Here is a 16954-nt window from a genome sequence, read left to right on the forward strand (position 1 = left end):
GCAGCTGCAGCTGTTGGGTTTGTGCAGCTGGAATTATAAATTCCATCCCAAACTGATGTGTCCTTGTCTGTTTGTGATGCCAAGAGTTAAAAACGGATGGAATTCTGCTTTTTTGGGGATGGCAAATATTAAAAATCAAGAAGGGAGTGAGGTAAGGCATGCACCATGAACCATGGCTGGGTTTGAGTGGGAAATTCCCACCTTGCTCTCCCTGGAGCAGCCCCGGGTGGGTGAGGAAATTATTTTATTCCTCCAAAAGGAATAAAAAAAAAAATTAAAGGATAAAATTTAAAATTTAAGGATCCATGGATCCTTAAATCCATAAATCCAGCTCTGGCCTCCCGACAGCAGGAAATGCAAGGAGCTGCTTCATTCCAACTTTTTATTTATCATTTTAATAAGCCAAGGAATATCTGTGTCCTCCCAGTATTGCTGATGAGAAAAACCAGTGGGAATGTTCCCAGATATCCATGGAAACACAAAGGGGAAATTCCTTAAAAAACATGGGAACACCTCAAAACACCAAGGGGAACGTGCATTATTTTGGGGGTTGGAAAAGGAATGTGGGTTCAGCTTTATACCTGCAAAATTCCCCCAGGGAATTCTGGTTTTTCCAAAAACTTTTCCTTCCTGTTTTTTATTCCCAAACAATTGGGATGTAGGAATGCAGCCTGATTAGGGGTTTTTGTTGGGATAGTTGGCACATTTCTAATTAAAAGTGGTCCATGGGGTTGGGTGGAAAGGCATCAGATGTGGAGGGATTGGGGGGTCCATTAAACCCCCCTAAACTGAGGAACCCCCTCATTTAAAGACCCCACTAAAGTGACAACCCACCCTAATTTAAGGACCTCCCTAAATTGAGGATGCCCCCCAGTGAACCCCCTAAATTGAGGGGCTCCCCAGTATTAAAGAACATCCCCAAACTGAGGATCCCCTTGAAATTAAGGATGCACCAAATAGGGGACTCCCCCCAAAAAGAGACCCCATTCAATTGCATCCCCCACTAATGAATGAGAGGTCCTCCAGAATTAAGAACCACCCCCAAATTGAGGATCCTCTCCTAAATTGAGGAAAAACCCCCAAATTGAGGACCCCCTAAATGTAGGATCCCCCCCAGACTGAAAACTCCCCCAAAATTATAAATACCCTGAACAGAGGAACCCCCAGGTTAAGGAGCCCACCAAAACTGAGGACCCCCCAAACCTGGGTCTGTCCCCAAATAAAGAACCCCCCATAAACCGAGGGCCCCTCTCCAAGTGGAGAAAATTCCCTAAACTGAAGAATCCCCCAAATGGAGGATCCATGAAAATTGAGGACCACCCCCCATTGAAGGGCCCCCCTAAACTGAGACCACCTCAATTAAAGGGCTCCCCCTTTAAACTGAGAACTCTCTCAAATTAAGAAACCCGTCCCCTTGAGGGCTCCCTAAAGTGAAGTGCCCCCCAAATTGTGAGCCCCAGAAATGAAGGAGCCCCCCCAAATTTAGGACCCCCCCCCAATATAAAGTTTCCCCCCCCCCCCCCCCCCCCCCCCCCCGCGCACACCGAGCCCATAGGGGCGGCCGTGGAACTGCGCATGCGCGCCGCGCCCCCACCACGGTGGCAGCGCCGCTCGCGCGCGCATCGCTCCCGCCCCTTGAGTGACAGCCCCGCCAGCCAATGGCGTGGCGTATCCGGCCGTGATTGGCAGGCGCGTGGGCGGGGCGCAGGTGGCCCGGCCCCGCCCCTCCCGGCGCGGTCCCCTCACGGCGGCGGCTCCATTTTCTCGCGCTCCCGCGGCCCCCGCGTAGCGCCCGGTTCGCCTCAGCCCCGGCCGAGAGACCCCCGAGACACCGCGCGCCGCCATGAATGAGGAGTACGACGTGATCGTGCTGGGCACCGGCCTCACGGTGAGGAGCAGCCGCCGCCCGCTCGCGCCTCGGGCCTGCTGCGGGCGGCCGCCGCCCTGCCCCGCCCCGCCGCCCCCCCTCCGCCATCCCCCGGCTCCTGCGGCTGACCCCCTTCCCCAGCTCTCACCCACCCCGGCGCCGCTGTCCTTTGCCCGTCTATCACCTGATCATCCCCCCCAGGCTGGGTGTGAGCCCCCCGCGGCCTGGGGCGCTCGGGGCTTTATCCCCTCCCCCAGGGTGTGCGGTGCCCTCCCCGGGCTCTCACCTGATTCTCACCCCACTCGCCCCATTCAGGCCGTGTTCTTCAGCTGTCACCTGTCCATCGTAGCCCCCCCGCCTCTGTCTGGATTCTTCCCCCTGTCCTTATCCCTAAAATTACTGGGGATCTGGTGTATGTGACCCCCTGGGGGACCCCTGGGTGCTTTCCCCTGTCATTAATTATCTCAGCACCCCCTCGGCTTCAGTCCCACCCCCACCCTGGATCCTTTCCCATTCATCTCCAGCCCAGCCTGGGATCCTCCCCCTCCGCCCCTCAGCATTACCCGGGGGTCTGGTGCGTGTGACCCCACCGGCGGACCCCTGCCTCATTTCCCCATCATTAACTCTCACAGCACCCCGCAGCTCCAATCCCCACCCTGGATCCTTCTCCCCATCCCTAACTGGACCCCCGGGTGGGGTTTTTATATGATTTTTATATATATATATTTTTTATAAGAGCTCCTCGTGTTTGGATATCCCCGTCCCCGATCCCCGCCGCTCCCAGGGGGCCCCAGGAAATGCGGTTGTTTTGCGGAGGGAGGGCGTGGGGAGACTCGGACAATAAAACGCCGACGGGCATTTGTTGCCTTTCATTTATTTTTTAATTATTACCTTATTTTTTTCCATTCACGCATCCCTTCCCCCTTATCCCCGTACCCCAACCCTAACGTGGCTGCAGGTCCGTGCAGGGTGGAGGCAGCCGTGGTTGTCCCCCCCCTCCATCCCCATTCCCGCTCCGCCTTTGCAGCCTTCGGCTCCATCCAGCCCTGACTGCAGCAGGAGGGGGATGGGAGGCTGGCGAGCCTGTCAAATTTCCCTTATTCCCCCCTCCAAAAAAAATCCCCTTTCCTGCGATGTGGCTGCATCCCGGTGATCCCTGAGGAGAGCTGACAGCTGATGGGGTGCGGCGGAGGGAGGGGGACGAGCCCTGGTGGGGCTTTGTCCTATTGTGGAGGATGCAGCCCGCGCCGCAGGCAGCCCTGGGGAAAAAAAAACATGGCAGTGCCGCTGCCAGGGAGGTTTGCAGGGGGATTTCTGCCCGTTCCTGCCTCCCTGGGGGCCGGGAGATGCCACGGGAGGGCGGATTGCAGGTTCCAAATGCGAGGCATTGTTTGGGGAAGGGGGAAGAAAATCCAATATGGTGGAAAGGTTTTCCTCCTTGTGCAAGTGGCCTTTCCTGCTTTTGTTCCCTCCTGTTGGTGGGGAGAGGTGGCCGGACAAAGGGATCTCTTTGGGGTTGGCCCAGTGGGGTTCCCCCACTTCCCCTGGGATGGAGATTAAATTGAAGTCCAGGCGTGGTTTGGGTGCTGTGATTGATGGGGCTGACACAGGACCCCAGGGAAGGCACAGCTGGGTTATCATCCCTACTATCCCCCTCTTTTGGCGTTGGGGAGAGGGGTGACACAGCTGGGACGTGGCACAAAGGAAAGGGGTAAGGAAAGGTGTAAGGTGTACCTGGGGTGTGGCACAAGGGAAGGTGTAAGGTGTGTGTCCATATGCTCCAGGGGACACCCAGCTGTCCCAGCTGCTTTCATTCCTTTCCAGGCTCTCCTTTGAGGAGGAGCAATGGTTTAGGAGGAAAAAGCTTCTTCCCCTTGATAGGGAAAGCTGGAGCCTGTCCTAAAGCCTGGCCCAGCCCAGCCAAGCAGGGAAAGGCACTTTTGGGGAGGTGAAATATAATGAGCTTCTAGTGAAGGGGCCTCCAATAGATCGGAGCTGCATTAAAATGTTAATTTATGCTTTAGTGTGAGCGGGGTATCAAGTTGGTGAACTGCAGGGCTTAATCTCAAACTGACAAATGCCAGTGTAAATTTGACAAAAGGCCTCTTGTGAAATCACTTTTAAGACAAGCTCCTGCTAATGAGCAGCGGTTGAGTTAAAAGGAATAAATTAGGGCCGAATTTTAAGGTGTGCTGACCAAACTGCAGAGCCTGGGAATATCCAGGAGCTCGGATTTTGCTGCTGGTGTGCTGGCTTTGCCTCTGAAATACCAATTAGGGTGGGCTTCGTCTGGCCTTGAGCAGCTCATGTGGAAAAGAATGGAAAGCAGAGGTGCTGGTGCAGCCATCCCAGAATTCCTGCTGCTGGCTCAGCCATTGTGATGGTGTCACAGCAGAGCTGGGTCAGGCTGGCCTGGAGGACCCTCCTGCACAGCTGTGGTAGCAGTGGAAAAGGATCTGGTACCTGTGGTACCTGAGGAGAAGGAGCTGGAAACACATCCAGTTGTTCCTTTCCTTTTCCAGAGCAGCTGTCACAGAAGTTCTGGTGGTCAGGCTGCTCCTGGATTTGCTGCTGGAGCCCTTCAGGCCCCTGTTGTGGCTCTGAGGTTGTGTCTCTGCTGCTGATCTGAAGGATTTTTTTCTTTTGCCAAAGGGAAAGTTCGATTGTTGGTTTAAAGAGGAAGAATGAGTGGTTGGAGCTTTGTAAAAGAGCACAAATAAATCCATTGTAGTGGTCATTCTGGTTGGGTCTGTGGGGCCACTGGGTGCTGTGTGAATTCCACTGGGATGGATCTGGAAGTGCAACATGAATATTTCAGGTGTTAATCTCTTCCTCAGCAGTAATGAAGGGCTAAAGGCAGCTTTAGGACTGGGATTACTGGCACTCCAGCTATTTCAGCTTTTCCCTTCTGTGTGCTAATCAGAGACCCCATTGCAGTGCCAGCTCATAGAGATGTGTCTTAGCCCTGTGGGGAAAAATAATCCTGAATTATTGCTGATACAGTCCCTCAGACTTCCAGAACTCCATGGCTGCTCCTGCTCCCTCTGCCTGGATCGCTGTGGATGAAGTGAGAGCTGCATCAGAGCTGGTAGATCTTCCAGCTGCCTCATTCCTGCTGGGAATGGCTTTTCCAGGCTGCTGGAGCTTTAAGAGCTTTAAGGTCCTTGTCTTAGGCTTTCTGTGTGCATCATGTGTGCCAGATTAGGGATCATCTTCCTGCAGCCCTACTGCCCAGACTGGTTTTTAATCTGGTGCAGTGGTCATACACTGGAGAGCTCCTCGTGGCTGGATTTTCTCACCTCTCTTTTCAGTTCACAGAATTTCCCAGCCCACCGTGATTCCCACCTCTGCTGTGGGAGTGGCTCGCTGCTTCCTCGGTGGTTATGTCAGAGTGGGATGTTGTGCCTGGGCACGGGCTCTGTTGTCTGCCCTCCCTGCCTCTGCAGAGTTATTTTCCATGGATTCTGGGATAATTGAACCCTCCCAGTTGAGCCCCAGTAGGGGAATGCTCCGTTCCTGCTGAGGTTTCACTCTTTGCAGGCTGAGCTAAGCTGCTTACCTGCCAGCTGCCTCCCCATGGTAAAGCTATTCAAATCCACCTCAGAGATACAGATTCACTTTCTGTGGGAGCAGAGGAGCCACACTCATTGGTTCAGGATGTATTTATTCCTACAGGCCCAGGCTGTGTGGCCTGAAGAGCCTCAGAGTGACTGTGAGGCCCATGTGGGAGCATCTGCTGCAGGGGACGCCCAACTGTCCCAGCTGCTTTCATTCCTTCCACGGCTCTTCCTTTGAGGTGGAGCAATGGCTTAGGAGGAAAAGCTTCTTCCCTTTGATGGGGAAAGCTGGAGTCTGTCTGTGCTTTGGTAGCAGAGGGCATTGTTGCAGTGTGGTGAGGAGTTGTTCTGGCAGGTGTAGGATGGGCAGGAGTTTGTGCAGGTGTAGGATGGGCAGGAGTTGTTCTGGGAGGTGTGGGATGAGCAGGAGTTGTTTGTGCAGGTGTAGGATGAGCAGGAGCTGTTTGTGCAGGTGTAGGATGAGCAGGAGCTGTTTGTGCAGGTGTAGGATGGGCAGGAGTTGTGTTTACAGGTGTAGGATGAGCAGGAGCTGTTTGTGCAGGTGTAGGATGGGCTGGAGCTGTTTGTGCAGGTGTAGGATGAGCAGGAGCTGTTTGTGCAGGTGTAGGATGGGCTGGAGCTGTTTGTGCAGGTGTAGGATGGGCAGGAGCTGTTTGTGCAGGTGTAGGATGGGCAGGAGTTGTGTTTACAGGTGTAGGATGAGCAGGAGCTGTTTGTGCAGGTGTAGGATGGGCAGGAGTTGTGTTTACAGGTGTAGGATGAGCAGGAGCTGTTTGTGCAGGTGTAGGATGAGCAGGAGTTGTTCTGGCAGGTGTCGGATGGGTCAGGCTGTGAGAGCTGGAATTGCCGGTGTCACTGCCCAGGTGACCCTGCCCAGGCTGGAGCAGGGATCTCCGGAGGTCCCAGCCCAGCCCAGCCATGTGTGCCTGTCCCTGGGCACGGCCAGCCCTCTCTGCCTTTCGAAGAACGCGCCTGGCGGTGCCAGAGCCGCTCCCGAGGCCGAGGGGATTTTGCTCGGTGCCCAATCCTCCCCTCGGCGCTGGTACGGGAACAGCCCTGGCTCCAGTTTCCATCGGGCTGTCTGAGCCTTGCTGAACTGCCGCCCTACTTGGAGGAAATCCACGGAAACCTCCTCGCTTCCCTCCGTTCCTCAAGGCCTCTGCATGCACGGGGGCTGGCCATGAACAGCTCCTGTCTCCAGGGAGGAGCTCATGGTCTTAAGCAAGCATGGAAACACCAACACCTCCAAGTCACTCCTTATTTTTATTTCCATGGACTCCCAGTGGATGTGCTGTCCCCACATTGCGGTGCTGGTTTCTCCCTGGTTCCCTGGCCATTTGCAGCAGCTCAGATCGTTCATTCAGCAGCCCAGTGAGCTCCCGGGAGCTGGTAACCTGAACTGGCCGAGGCAGAGCACTGTAGTGGCAGCGAGACTGCAATTTGCATGGCTTCTGTTGGATCTGGATACCCGGGGCTCTCCCTGCTGTGTCCTGCTGCTGCTGTCAGCAGCTGCCCCCTGTTCTGTTCGGTGGTGGTGACGTTTATAAACGAGCAGAAAATGCAGAGATTTGAACTGTGACACTTCCCCTTTTTATTTGCACTCCAAACTGTCCCCAGCCCTCCCTTATCAGCACAGGCCGTTTGTTTTCCTCGCTCCCTGACCCGAATGACAGCGTCACACATCCAGCGCTTCCCAGTCCCACAGCCAGCGCTGCATCCACAGGAATTGCTGAGCTGGGAGGATAAATCCATTGTGCAGCTTCATGGCCATCGTGGCTGCACGGGGAAGTGGCCTGAAAGGGCTGGGCAGGATTTCAGAGTGCTCGGTGAGCCTTGGGTTGAACAGCAGGGTAAGAGCTCCACCCCAGTCCCACAGCCCTGCCCAATGGGTGAGAGTGGAGAGGAGCTTAAGGCCTCTTGTTTCTTCTGCTGGTGCCCCCATTCACTCCAAGGGATGCACACTCCTCTTCTGGGAACACAGAGCAAGGAATGCTTTGAGGTTAAGTGGGTGACTGAGATCAGCTGACATCCACATCAGTGGACGTGGCTTGTGCAGCTTTTCCTGAGCTCCCTCCCTCCCTTTGGTGCTGATTTAGTCGTGAAACCCTGGTTGGCTTCCTTGTGGCTCAGCTCCAGCATGGACACTCACAGCCCCGTGCCACCATCTGGCCGGGCTGGTGAGCCAGGGCTGTGGGAGATGTTCCAGGGATAAATCACAGGGCAGAGCAGGGAGTCCAGCACAGAGCTCTGTCAATGTAACTGCTCAGCGATGAGGCCCGTGGTGTGGCAGTCCTGCCTCGGGTGTGGTTAATCATTAACGCTGGAGCCACTTTTACTCCTGTGGTTACTCAGCGGTGTAGGCTTTGAGTAATGACTTCGCACGGGGTTCGGTGCAGCTGTATGTGCCGGGAGGATCTCTGCTTGCTCCAGCCCGTGGGGAAAAAAGGAGGGACCTTGTAGGATCCTTGGAAGGATGGTACCGTGGAAGGAAGGAGCTTTTGTGGAAGCACTGTGGCTCACTACTCACAGTCCACGTGGTGATGATGAAGCCTTGTGGGCACCGTGCTGGAAATCTTCCCTGACTTCGAGCACTGAATTCAGAGTGTCCTTGCTGTGTGTGAGGCTTTGCTCCTCAGGTCCTTGGCTGGATTGTGGTGACATCCTGGTGGGTGACAGACTGGCCTGCACTGCCCTGCTGTCCCAACAGAGAAGGTTTTTGCAGTGCCACCTGGAAGCAGCAGCACAGCAAATCCTCAGCCAGCGATCCCTGCACCTGCAGATGTCTGACCTTAGAACAAAACAACCCCTGAGAGCTGCTGAAGTTGATTTTACAGCTTCCTTTACAGCCAGGATTGACTGCAGTCAGGATTTACACAAACAATCCGCAGTGGGAACTCCTGGTGTTTGTGGTTTTCCTGCCTGACACCTGCACTGGTCAGGCTGGAGCTGGAAATGAACCTCGTGTGCTCCACAGGAGGGGGAAGTGCCACAGGAGGGGAGTCCTGCCTGAGGGGCTTGTGGAGCAAACAGGAAAGGTCTCCTGGGGACATAGATCTGCAGGAGGGCCAGCCTGCCTGCACGAGTCCTGGCAGATGTGCAGGGCTGGCATCTCAGCAGCTGGGTGGGGGTTTCACACTGCATGAAAGATTTGCAATGGTTTGGGTGGAGAGACCTGAAAAACCACCCTGCCACGGCTGGGGCACCTTGCACTGGAGCAGGGCTCCAAGCCCCCTCCAGCAAGCCCCAGCCACCATGTGAGATGTGGCCAGGACCTACCAGAGAGATCCTGGTGAGGAATGGGAGCTCAGCTGCTGCAGGGAGCTGAGGCAGAGCAAGATCAGGAAACCCTCCAAGATAAGCTGTCCTAAGCACACAGACATTGGAGTTTTTGTTAAGCTCCTTGGCCGGGGAGTGCCAGCGCCGGTGCAGAGTTGTGTTTTAATGGGGATTTAGCTGTGCAGGGGCTGAGCTGGTCCTGCAGCCTGTGTGTGCTCTGTGTGCTCTGCAGTCACACACAGCAGCTGATCTGCTGCTCCTCGGGGGGCACAGAGCAAGGAGAGCAAAGCTGAGCTGGTAAAGCACCCAAATGCCTTCATTTATTCTTTATGCTGCTCTCTGAGAGAAGCTGGTGATTATCCTGAGTGTCCCAGTGTGGCAAATATTAATAATTGAAGTTCTGAGGAGACTGATTGAAGTCCAGGTAAGATTTCATTCTCCTGCTGCCTCTGTGTGCACACCCTTAAACTGACACCTGGTGCCTTAGAGGACAGATTATCCTTTGGCTCCAATGCATGGAATTCCCAAAAATTTCCTCAGGGAAGCCCTGATAGGTGGTGGTTGTGCAGGGATCCAACCTACACACAGTCTCTGACCTCTTGCTTGGCTTGCCCAGAGCAGACAATAAATTTATTCAGAGGTTAATCTGCCTCCAGGAGGTGCCTGAATTCTGGAACGAGGCAGCTGCTGTGCGTGTTTGCAGAGGGCTGTGCAGCTGCAATGGAGCTGTCTGAACGTGCAGTTAGGGAAAATGGGAAGGAGGAGGCTCCAGTGCAGCTGACCTGTCCCTTGCATCCTTCCCTCCCTGCAGGAATGCATCCTCTCCGGGATTATGTCAGTGAATGGAAAGAAAGTCCTTCACATGGATCGGAACTCGTACTATGGAGGGGAAAGTGCTTCCATTACACCCCTGGAAGATGTAAGTGTGACAGACCCATCCTTGTGTCCTTCCTGGCATCCCACTTGGCCTTGGGGGGGCTTCAAATTAATGACTCTGAGGATTTCCTTTGGGTAAGGAAGGTTTATGGCACTTCCTCAGCAGTGGGGAAGATGCCAGTGTGGGGTGTTTGGAGTTGGAGGGTTGTGCTTGTTTCCTGTAATTCCCACTTGGAATCCCAGCAAATCCGAGCACAGAGCGTTCAGAGCTGTTAGAGCTGGCTGTTAAAACTCTGCAGCTAAATTGTAAATTGGACTAAGAAATGCCATTAAACAGTCCATCATAAATCCCCAAAGCCTGGATGAGCAGAATTACACTGCCTGCTTCTTCCTGTGACAACTCACTGGATGTGTTTGTGTGCTCCAAACTCAGATCGGAGCTCAAACTGAAGAGCTTCTGTTCAGCCTGGAGCTGTGGGCGTGGAAAGTGTGTCCTTGTGTGGGAGAAATGACACCCAGACAGATTTCCTGGGCTATAATAAGTTCTGTATTCTCTCTCCAAAGCTCTACAAAAGGTTTAATCTCCCAGGAACTCCACCAGAATCTATGGGGCGGGGAAGAGACTGGAACGTGGACCTCATTCCTAAATTCCTTATGGCTAATGGTGAGTGACCCTGAGCTCCCAGATACTCCTGGGTGCTGGAATAGGACAGGAACTGCCAATCCTGAAATCCTCATCCTTTGATCCGTGTGCTCCAGTGCTGGACTGGGCCAGAGCAAACCCCTTATTAGTGAAGGGTTCCCAGTGCAGGGCCTAAAACCAGCCCTGGCTGCTGGAATCCCATCCTGGAGCACCAGGGATGGATGATGGATGATGGATGGATGGATGGATGGATGGATGGATGGATGGATGGATGGATGGATGGACGGATGGATGGACAGGGACGGATGGATGGATGGACAGGGACGGATGGATGGATGGACAGGGACGGATGGATGGATGGACAGGGACGGATGGATGGATGGATGGAGGGATGATGGAGGGATGGATGGATGGATGGATGATGGATGGATGGATGATGAATGGATGATGGATGGATGGATGGATGGATGGATGGATGGATGGATGGATGATGGGTGGATGGAGGGATGGATGGATGGACAGACGGACGGACAGGGCAGTGCCTGGCTCAGGGCTGCTGCAGTGGAAGAACAGATGGATCCCAGCCAAGGCTGGGTGCTTTAGTCCCAACCTGTCCAGCCTGCAGAGGGAATTGAGCACGGGAAGGGTTTGTTGCCGTGGGAGCTGCTGTGTCTGTGTGTGACTGTGCCAAACCTCTTCCCCTGCAGGTCAGTTGGTAAAGATGCTGCTCTACACAGAAGTCACTCGTTACTTGGACTTCAAGGTGATCGAGGGCAGCTTCGTCTACAAGGGAGGAAAGATCTACAAAGTTCCTTCCACTGAGGCAGAAGCTTTGGCCTCCAGTGAGTAGCTGCACCTTTTCTGTTCCCTTTGAATTCCCTAAACAGAGGCAAACCCATCCCTTGGGATATCCTTGATGCTCCTCATGCTTTAAGGAGCATCCTCAGGGCTCTCCTGCACCTCTTTGCCTTCAGACCCCCCTTGCTGTGAGCCTTGGGTTTGCTGAGCGCTGTTTTCTCGGAGCTTCCGAGCTGCCCGTTCAGTGAGGTTCTGCTGAGAGCCTGGCAGTGTTTTCCTTCCCCAGGAGGTTCCATCTGGGGCTCATCTCCCACCTCTGCCATAAATATTTGCTGTCATGTCCTTGTTGGAATTGTGTGTGTGAAAAAAATTGCAGGCAAATTGGAATGACTAATTCTGACCTGTGGCACCTCAAACCTTAATTGGTGCCTGCTTAGATCTCACTGCTCAAATAAAGCTAATAACAGTTTGGTGGAATCCATTAGGCTCTAGAGGGCATTCCATGAGCTGCAGGCATGGGATGTGTTCAGCAGCACCTCTGAAACATCTTCTGATGAAGTGACTCCTGCAGTTGATCCCAGATCTGCAGGGCTGAGCCTTCCTCATGGCAGATGTCCCTGTGTGCTGAAGGAACCAGGAATTCCTTCACTTTGGCCACATCTCATGTGTGGTCTCCAGGACACTCATCCTGGCAGGAGTGGAGGTGCTGCACTGCCCTCATGTTTCCAGTCTTGCTTCTGCAGTTTGTGGAGAGCTCAAGTGCAGAAATGGAGCCTTGTCCAGCCTCATGTTTGGGGTTTGAGGGACAGGACAAAGGGGAATGGCCTCAGGCTGAAGGAGGGCAGGGTTAGACAGGATCTGGGGAAGGAATTCCTGGCTGGGAGGGTGGGGAGGAGCTGGGCTGGAATTGCCAGAGCAGCTGGGGCTGCCCTGGATGGATCCCTGCAGCATCTAAGGCCAGGCTGGACTTGGAGCAACCTGGGACAACAATGGGAGGTGTCCCTGCCACAGGAACTAAGGCCCTTTAAGGTCCCTTCCAACCCAAACCATTCCTTGTTTGAACACTCAGGGGTTCCTACCCACTGCTGAAATGGGAAAGGCACAAAAGTCACTGAGGGATCTGAATTCTCACAGATCCCTGGTTCTGAATTCTCACAGATCCCTGGTTCTGAATTCTCACAACCCCTGGTTCTGAACTCTACCAAACCCCTGGTTCTGAACTCTACCAAACCCCTGGTTCTGAACTCTACCAAACCCCTGGTTCTGAATTCTCACAACCCCTGGTTCTGAACTCTACCAAACCCCTGGTTCTGAATTCTCACAAACCCCCGATTCTGAATTCTCACAAACCCCTGGTTCTGAATTCTCACAGATCCCTGGTTCTGAACTCTACCAAACCCCTGGTTCTGAACTCTACCAAACCCCTGGTTCTGCTGAATTCTCACAAGCCCCGATTCTGAATTCTACCAAACTCCTGGTTCTGAGCTCTCCCACCCCGTTTCAGGTTTGATGGGTCTGTTTGAGAAGCGCCGCTTCAGGAAGTTCCTGGTGTACGTGGCCAACTTTGACGAGAACGACCCGCGGACCTTCGAGGGCGTGGACCCCAAGAAAACCACCATGAGGGATGTGTACAAGAAGTTTGACCTGGGCCAGGATGTCATTGACTTCACAGGCCATGCCCTCGCTCTCTACAGGACCGATGAGTAAGTGGGAGGGCTCAGCTGCTCCCCAAATCCCAGGGTTTGGGGTTATTATGGGATTGATTGGTTATTTTAAACATGGAGGGTTCCTGGGTAAAACTTGTGCCACCGAGTGCTCCTTAAAGGAACTGCCAGGGAAGCAGTGCCAGGAGCAGCTGCAGGGTGGGGAAGGAAGCGTCATGGGAAGGCAGAGTTTGCTCTCTGGGTGTGTTCTGCTGGAAGTGCTGCCTTGGGAACATCCCAAATGGTGTCACTGTCCTTCCCAGCTATCTAGATCAACCCTGCCAAGAAACAATCAACAGGATCAAGCTGTACAGCGAGTCCCTGGCTCGGTACGGGAAGAGCCCCTACCTGTACCCCCTGTATGGCCTTGGAGAGCTGCCCCAGGGATTTGCAAGGTGAGCTGCACTTGGTTTGCACTTGGTTTGCACTTGGCTTGCACTTGGCTTGCACTCTGGGTTTCCTCCAGTGGGCTGTGCAGTGGAGCTGGATGTGTGGAGTCACTGAGCTTCCAGAATGTGCTGCTGCACAACATGCTGTGCTCCTTAATGGTTCTTTCACTTAATTAAGAGATGGTTCCTCCGCGTGAGATTCTTTCTCTGCGGGTTTGTTCACCTCTGGATTTGCTGAGGGATGCTGTTGGCAGAGTGTTTATCCCTTGTGTTTAAGCAGAGGGTTTTGAGGAGGTTTAAGTCTGAGGAGGGGTTTATCCAAGAGGAGCAGCCCCTGGGGCTGGAAGGGCTGCTCAGGTGCAGCCCTGGAGGTGCTGAAGGGATTTTCCTGTTGCAGGCTCAGCGCAATCTATGGAGGCACCTACATGCTCAACAAGCCCATCGAGGAGATCGTCATCGAGAACGGCAAAGTGGTCGGGGTCAAGTCTGAGGGGGAGGTACGGACCCTTCCCTCCTTCCCTGCTCCCCTTGTGCCCCTCAAACTGACATCTTCTGGGTTTGATCACAGAGACAAAACCCTTTCTAAGCCCAAGGGCCAAACGTTGGGCTGGGGCTGTTGTCCCTGTGCCAGCTCGCTGAACACACAATGTCCTGATGGGCAGAGCCCTCAGCACCCCTGCTCCAGGAGCTGGGGTGAAGTCTCCATGGGCTGGCAGGGAATAATTCAGGGAGGGAGCTGCTCCTCGTGTCCAGCTCTGCCCTTGGCACTCTCAGCTGCTCTGACAGCTGGCACGTGGCCTTCCTGCAGCTTCTGCACCACCTGGCTGGATGGAGCTGGGAATGCTGCCAGCTTGGGAGCTGAGTGGGCACTGATGGGACAGCTGAGCACTTGCTGGTGGGATAACGTGTCCCTTGGGGTGGGAATGACGTGTCCTGGCTGGGAACAGAGGTGACAGTCCATGCTAGAGACCAGAGTGTGTGCAGCCTGGAGGCTTCAGATGGATAAATGGTAAATTGTTACTGGAGGAATCATTTCTGATGTGAGCTGGGTGATTCTCCCCGTTGGCTCTCAGGTGGCTCGCTGCAAACAGCTCATCTGCGACCCCAGCTACGTGTCAGACCGTGTGACCAAGGTGGGCCAGGTGATCCGGGTCATCTGCATCCTCAGCCACCCCATCAAGAACACAAACGATGCCAACTCGTGCCAGATCATCATTCCACAGAACCAGGTCAACCGGAAATCAGGTGTGTGCAGGGGGTGAGCTGGGCCAGGGCCAGGGCCAGAGCCAGCTCCTGCCCTGCCCTGCCCCAGGGGCTGCTGGGGCCCAGCAGGGCTGAGCTGCACTTAGGGGACGTGGGAGGAGCTGTGGTTGGAAAACCTCGTGAGGAACCTGCGGCAGGAAATGGCCCAGACTGGGAGAGGTGGGGGAGGGGCTGCTGGCCTGGAACAGGGCACTGGGAATCCCAGCAGATTTTGGGAGCTATCATGGGAAACTGAGTTTTGGGCATCTCCCATGTCCAGGCTGCTCAGCCAGGAGATGAGAGCATGCAGGGCGAGGATGGGACTCACTGCAGGTTCTCCAAATGACCCAGGGGGTGCCAAGTGTCAGGGCAGCAGGAAGAGATGTGGGCACTGTTTTGGGATGGGAGTGAGGAGCTTTCGGCATGAGGGTGGAGAAAGTTTTGGGATGAGGCTGGGGAGGTTTTGGGATGAGGCTGGGGAGGTTTTGGGATGAGGCTGGAGGAGGTTTTAGGATGAGGCTGGAGAAGGTTTTGGGATGAGGCTGGAGGAGGTTTTAGGATGAGGCTGGAGAAGGTTTTGGGATGGGGCTGGAGGAGGTTTTGGGATGAGCCTGAGGAGGTTTTGGGATGAGGTTGGAGAAGGTTTTGGGCTGCAGCTGTGTCCTGTCCCCCCAGATATCTACGTGTGCATGATCTCCTCTGCCCACAACGTGGCAGCGCAGGGCAAGTACATCGCCATCGCCAGCACCACCGTGGAGACCGCGGACCCCGAGAAGGAGATCAAGCCAGCCCTGGACCTTCTGGAGCCCATTGAGCAGAAGTGAGTCCTCGGCCAGCCCCTGTCCCCACGCTGGGGGACACTGAGTCCTCGGCCAGCCCCCGTCCCCACGCTGGGACCTCTGGAGCCTGCCCAGAGCTGGTCGAGCTGAGTGTGCCCAGCACTTTGAGCGCTGCCCTTGCACTGAACCGCTCCTGCTCTGAACCCATCCTTCCAAACCAAACCAAACCAAGGCTGTTTCTCGCCTGTGCAGGTTTGTGAGCATCAGTGACCTGTTTGCACCGACCGACCTGGGAACCGAGAGCCAGGTGAGTGAGGGCTGAGCCGGGCTGGGCAGGGATGGGCTCCAGCTGCAGCTCCAGCTCGGGGCTCCAACGCCGCTTCTGCCTCTGCCTCTGCTTGCAGATCTTCATCTCGCGCACCTACGACGCCACCACCCACTTCGAGACGACGTGTGATGACATCAAAGATATTTATAAGAGGATGATGGGATCAGAGTTCGACTTCGAGGAGATGAAACGCAAGAAGAACGACATCTACGGGGAGGAGGAGCAGCAGTAATGAGAGTCTCTAATTAGGAGAAGTTTAAATCGGCTAATATGAATATATAAGGAACTTAATGAACACTGTACGAAATTCAATATTGTAAGGCCTGCTTTTGTAATCCCATCTCTGAGAGATTGAAGAGTACTGCACTGGTAATGTTCCCTTTTTGGATATCATGTGTTAATTATTTCATTCTAGTAGGGCTGCTGTCCAGAATCTGGCAAATTCCTGACTGATATTCCTGACTAACCTCGTAAGCAGAAAGGCAGACTGAACTTACTCTTATTATTATTATTTTTGCAGACGTAGACGTGGGTGCAGATTTGAAATAACTCATTGACAGCTGTATCTTACCTTGTCTTTTTAATCATTTGTAAAACATCCTTCACAATCCTGTGCTTCTGGTGAGCTCGTAGATGTGACGCTGATGTCACTCAAACCTGATATCAAGGAAAATAGAAACTGAGCACTCCATTATTGTGGACAGCATCCCTAAAAGTCTCTCCCATCAATCTTAACTCTGTGGCAAAGTTGTATCATGGACAAAGCCCACACCTATTGTAGCAGCAAATGTTGGCTTCGTTCTGGGCACAGAACTTAACCTCCACTTAAGCTTCTAAACCCGTTTACATCGGTTGGGACACAGCTGTGCCTCAGGCTCCTTTGTGTTTTAATCTTAATAAAATTGAGAGAACAAATTACAGAGCAGGCAAGATGTGGAAGTATTTTCTGTCCCCCGGTGGCTTCTCGGATGGACCAAACGGCGCTGCGGTATCGGCATGACAGAGCCTGTGCTTCTCGTGTCTCCTGAAGGCTCCAAATGATTTCTGTACTGCGAAGTAAAGCCAAATTCTGGAAACCAGTCCTGGCCTCTGGTCTGATTCACTTCAGTTCCGGGAGCAGCAGCTCCAGGCTGAGACCCTGCAGCATCTCTGCCTGCCAGGGCTGAGACGGGAGCGTTTCCTGCAGGAAGGCATTCCCTGGTTCCACGGGAGCATTTCCTGGTTCATGGGAGCATTTCCTGGTTCCACAGGAGCGTTTCCTGCAGGAAGGCATTCCCTGGTTCCACAGGAGCATTCCCTGGTTCCACGGGAGCATTCCCTGGGTCCATGGGAGCGTTTCCTGCAGGAAGGCATTCCCTGGTTCCACGGGAGCATTCCCTGGGTCCACAGGAGCATTCCCTGGGTCCATGGGAGCGTTTCCTGCAGGAAGGCATTCCCTGGTTCCACGGGAGCATTCCCTGGGTCCACAGGAGCAT

General features: G+C 54.1%; 1 protein-coding gene across 1 annotated transcript; it reads left to right on the plus strand.

Moving 5' to 3' along the window:
* Window positions 1-1712: 1712 nt before the first annotated feature.
* GDI2 (GDP dissociation inhibitor 2) lies at window positions 1713-16558 on the plus strand. The gene is made up of 11 exons (XM_059472463.1): window positions 1713-1888; window positions 9533-9640; window positions 10162-10261; window positions 10948-11082; window positions 12543-12741; window positions 13005-13136; window positions 13528-13627; window positions 14204-14375; window positions 15048-15192; window positions 15404-15458; window positions 15556-16558. Exons 1-11 carry the CDS (start codon window positions 1844-1846, stop codon window positions 15709-15711), a joined length of 1347 nt encoding a protein of 448 aa, XP_059328446.1. The 5' UTR covers window positions 1713-1843; the 3' UTR covers window positions 15712-16558.
* Window positions 16559-16954: the final 396 nt, after the last annotated feature.

The sequence above is a fragment of the Ammospiza nelsoni genome, chromosome 5 (genome assembly GCF_027579445.1).
Source record: "Ammospiza nelsoni isolate bAmmNel1 chromosome 5, bAmmNel1.pri, whole genome shotgun sequence".
NCBI lineage: Eukaryota > Metazoa > Chordata > Aves > Passeriformes > Passerellidae > Ammospiza > Ammospiza nelsoni.

Excerpts from the sequence above, each read along its gene's own strand:
- GDI2 (XM_059472463.1), top strand. The coding sequence starts at position 1,844 with ATGAATGAGGAGTACGACGTGATCGTGCTGGGCACCGGCCTCACG. Across the intron at positions 9,641-10,161 it reads CCATTACACCCCTGGAAGAT|CTCTACAAAAGGTTTAATCT; the intron begins GTAAGTGTGACA and ends CTCTCTCCAAAG. Across the intron at positions 13,628-14,203 it reads GGGTCAAGTCTGAGGGGGAG|GTGGCTCGCTGCAAACAGCT; the intron begins GTACGGACCCTT and ends GTTGGCTCTCAG.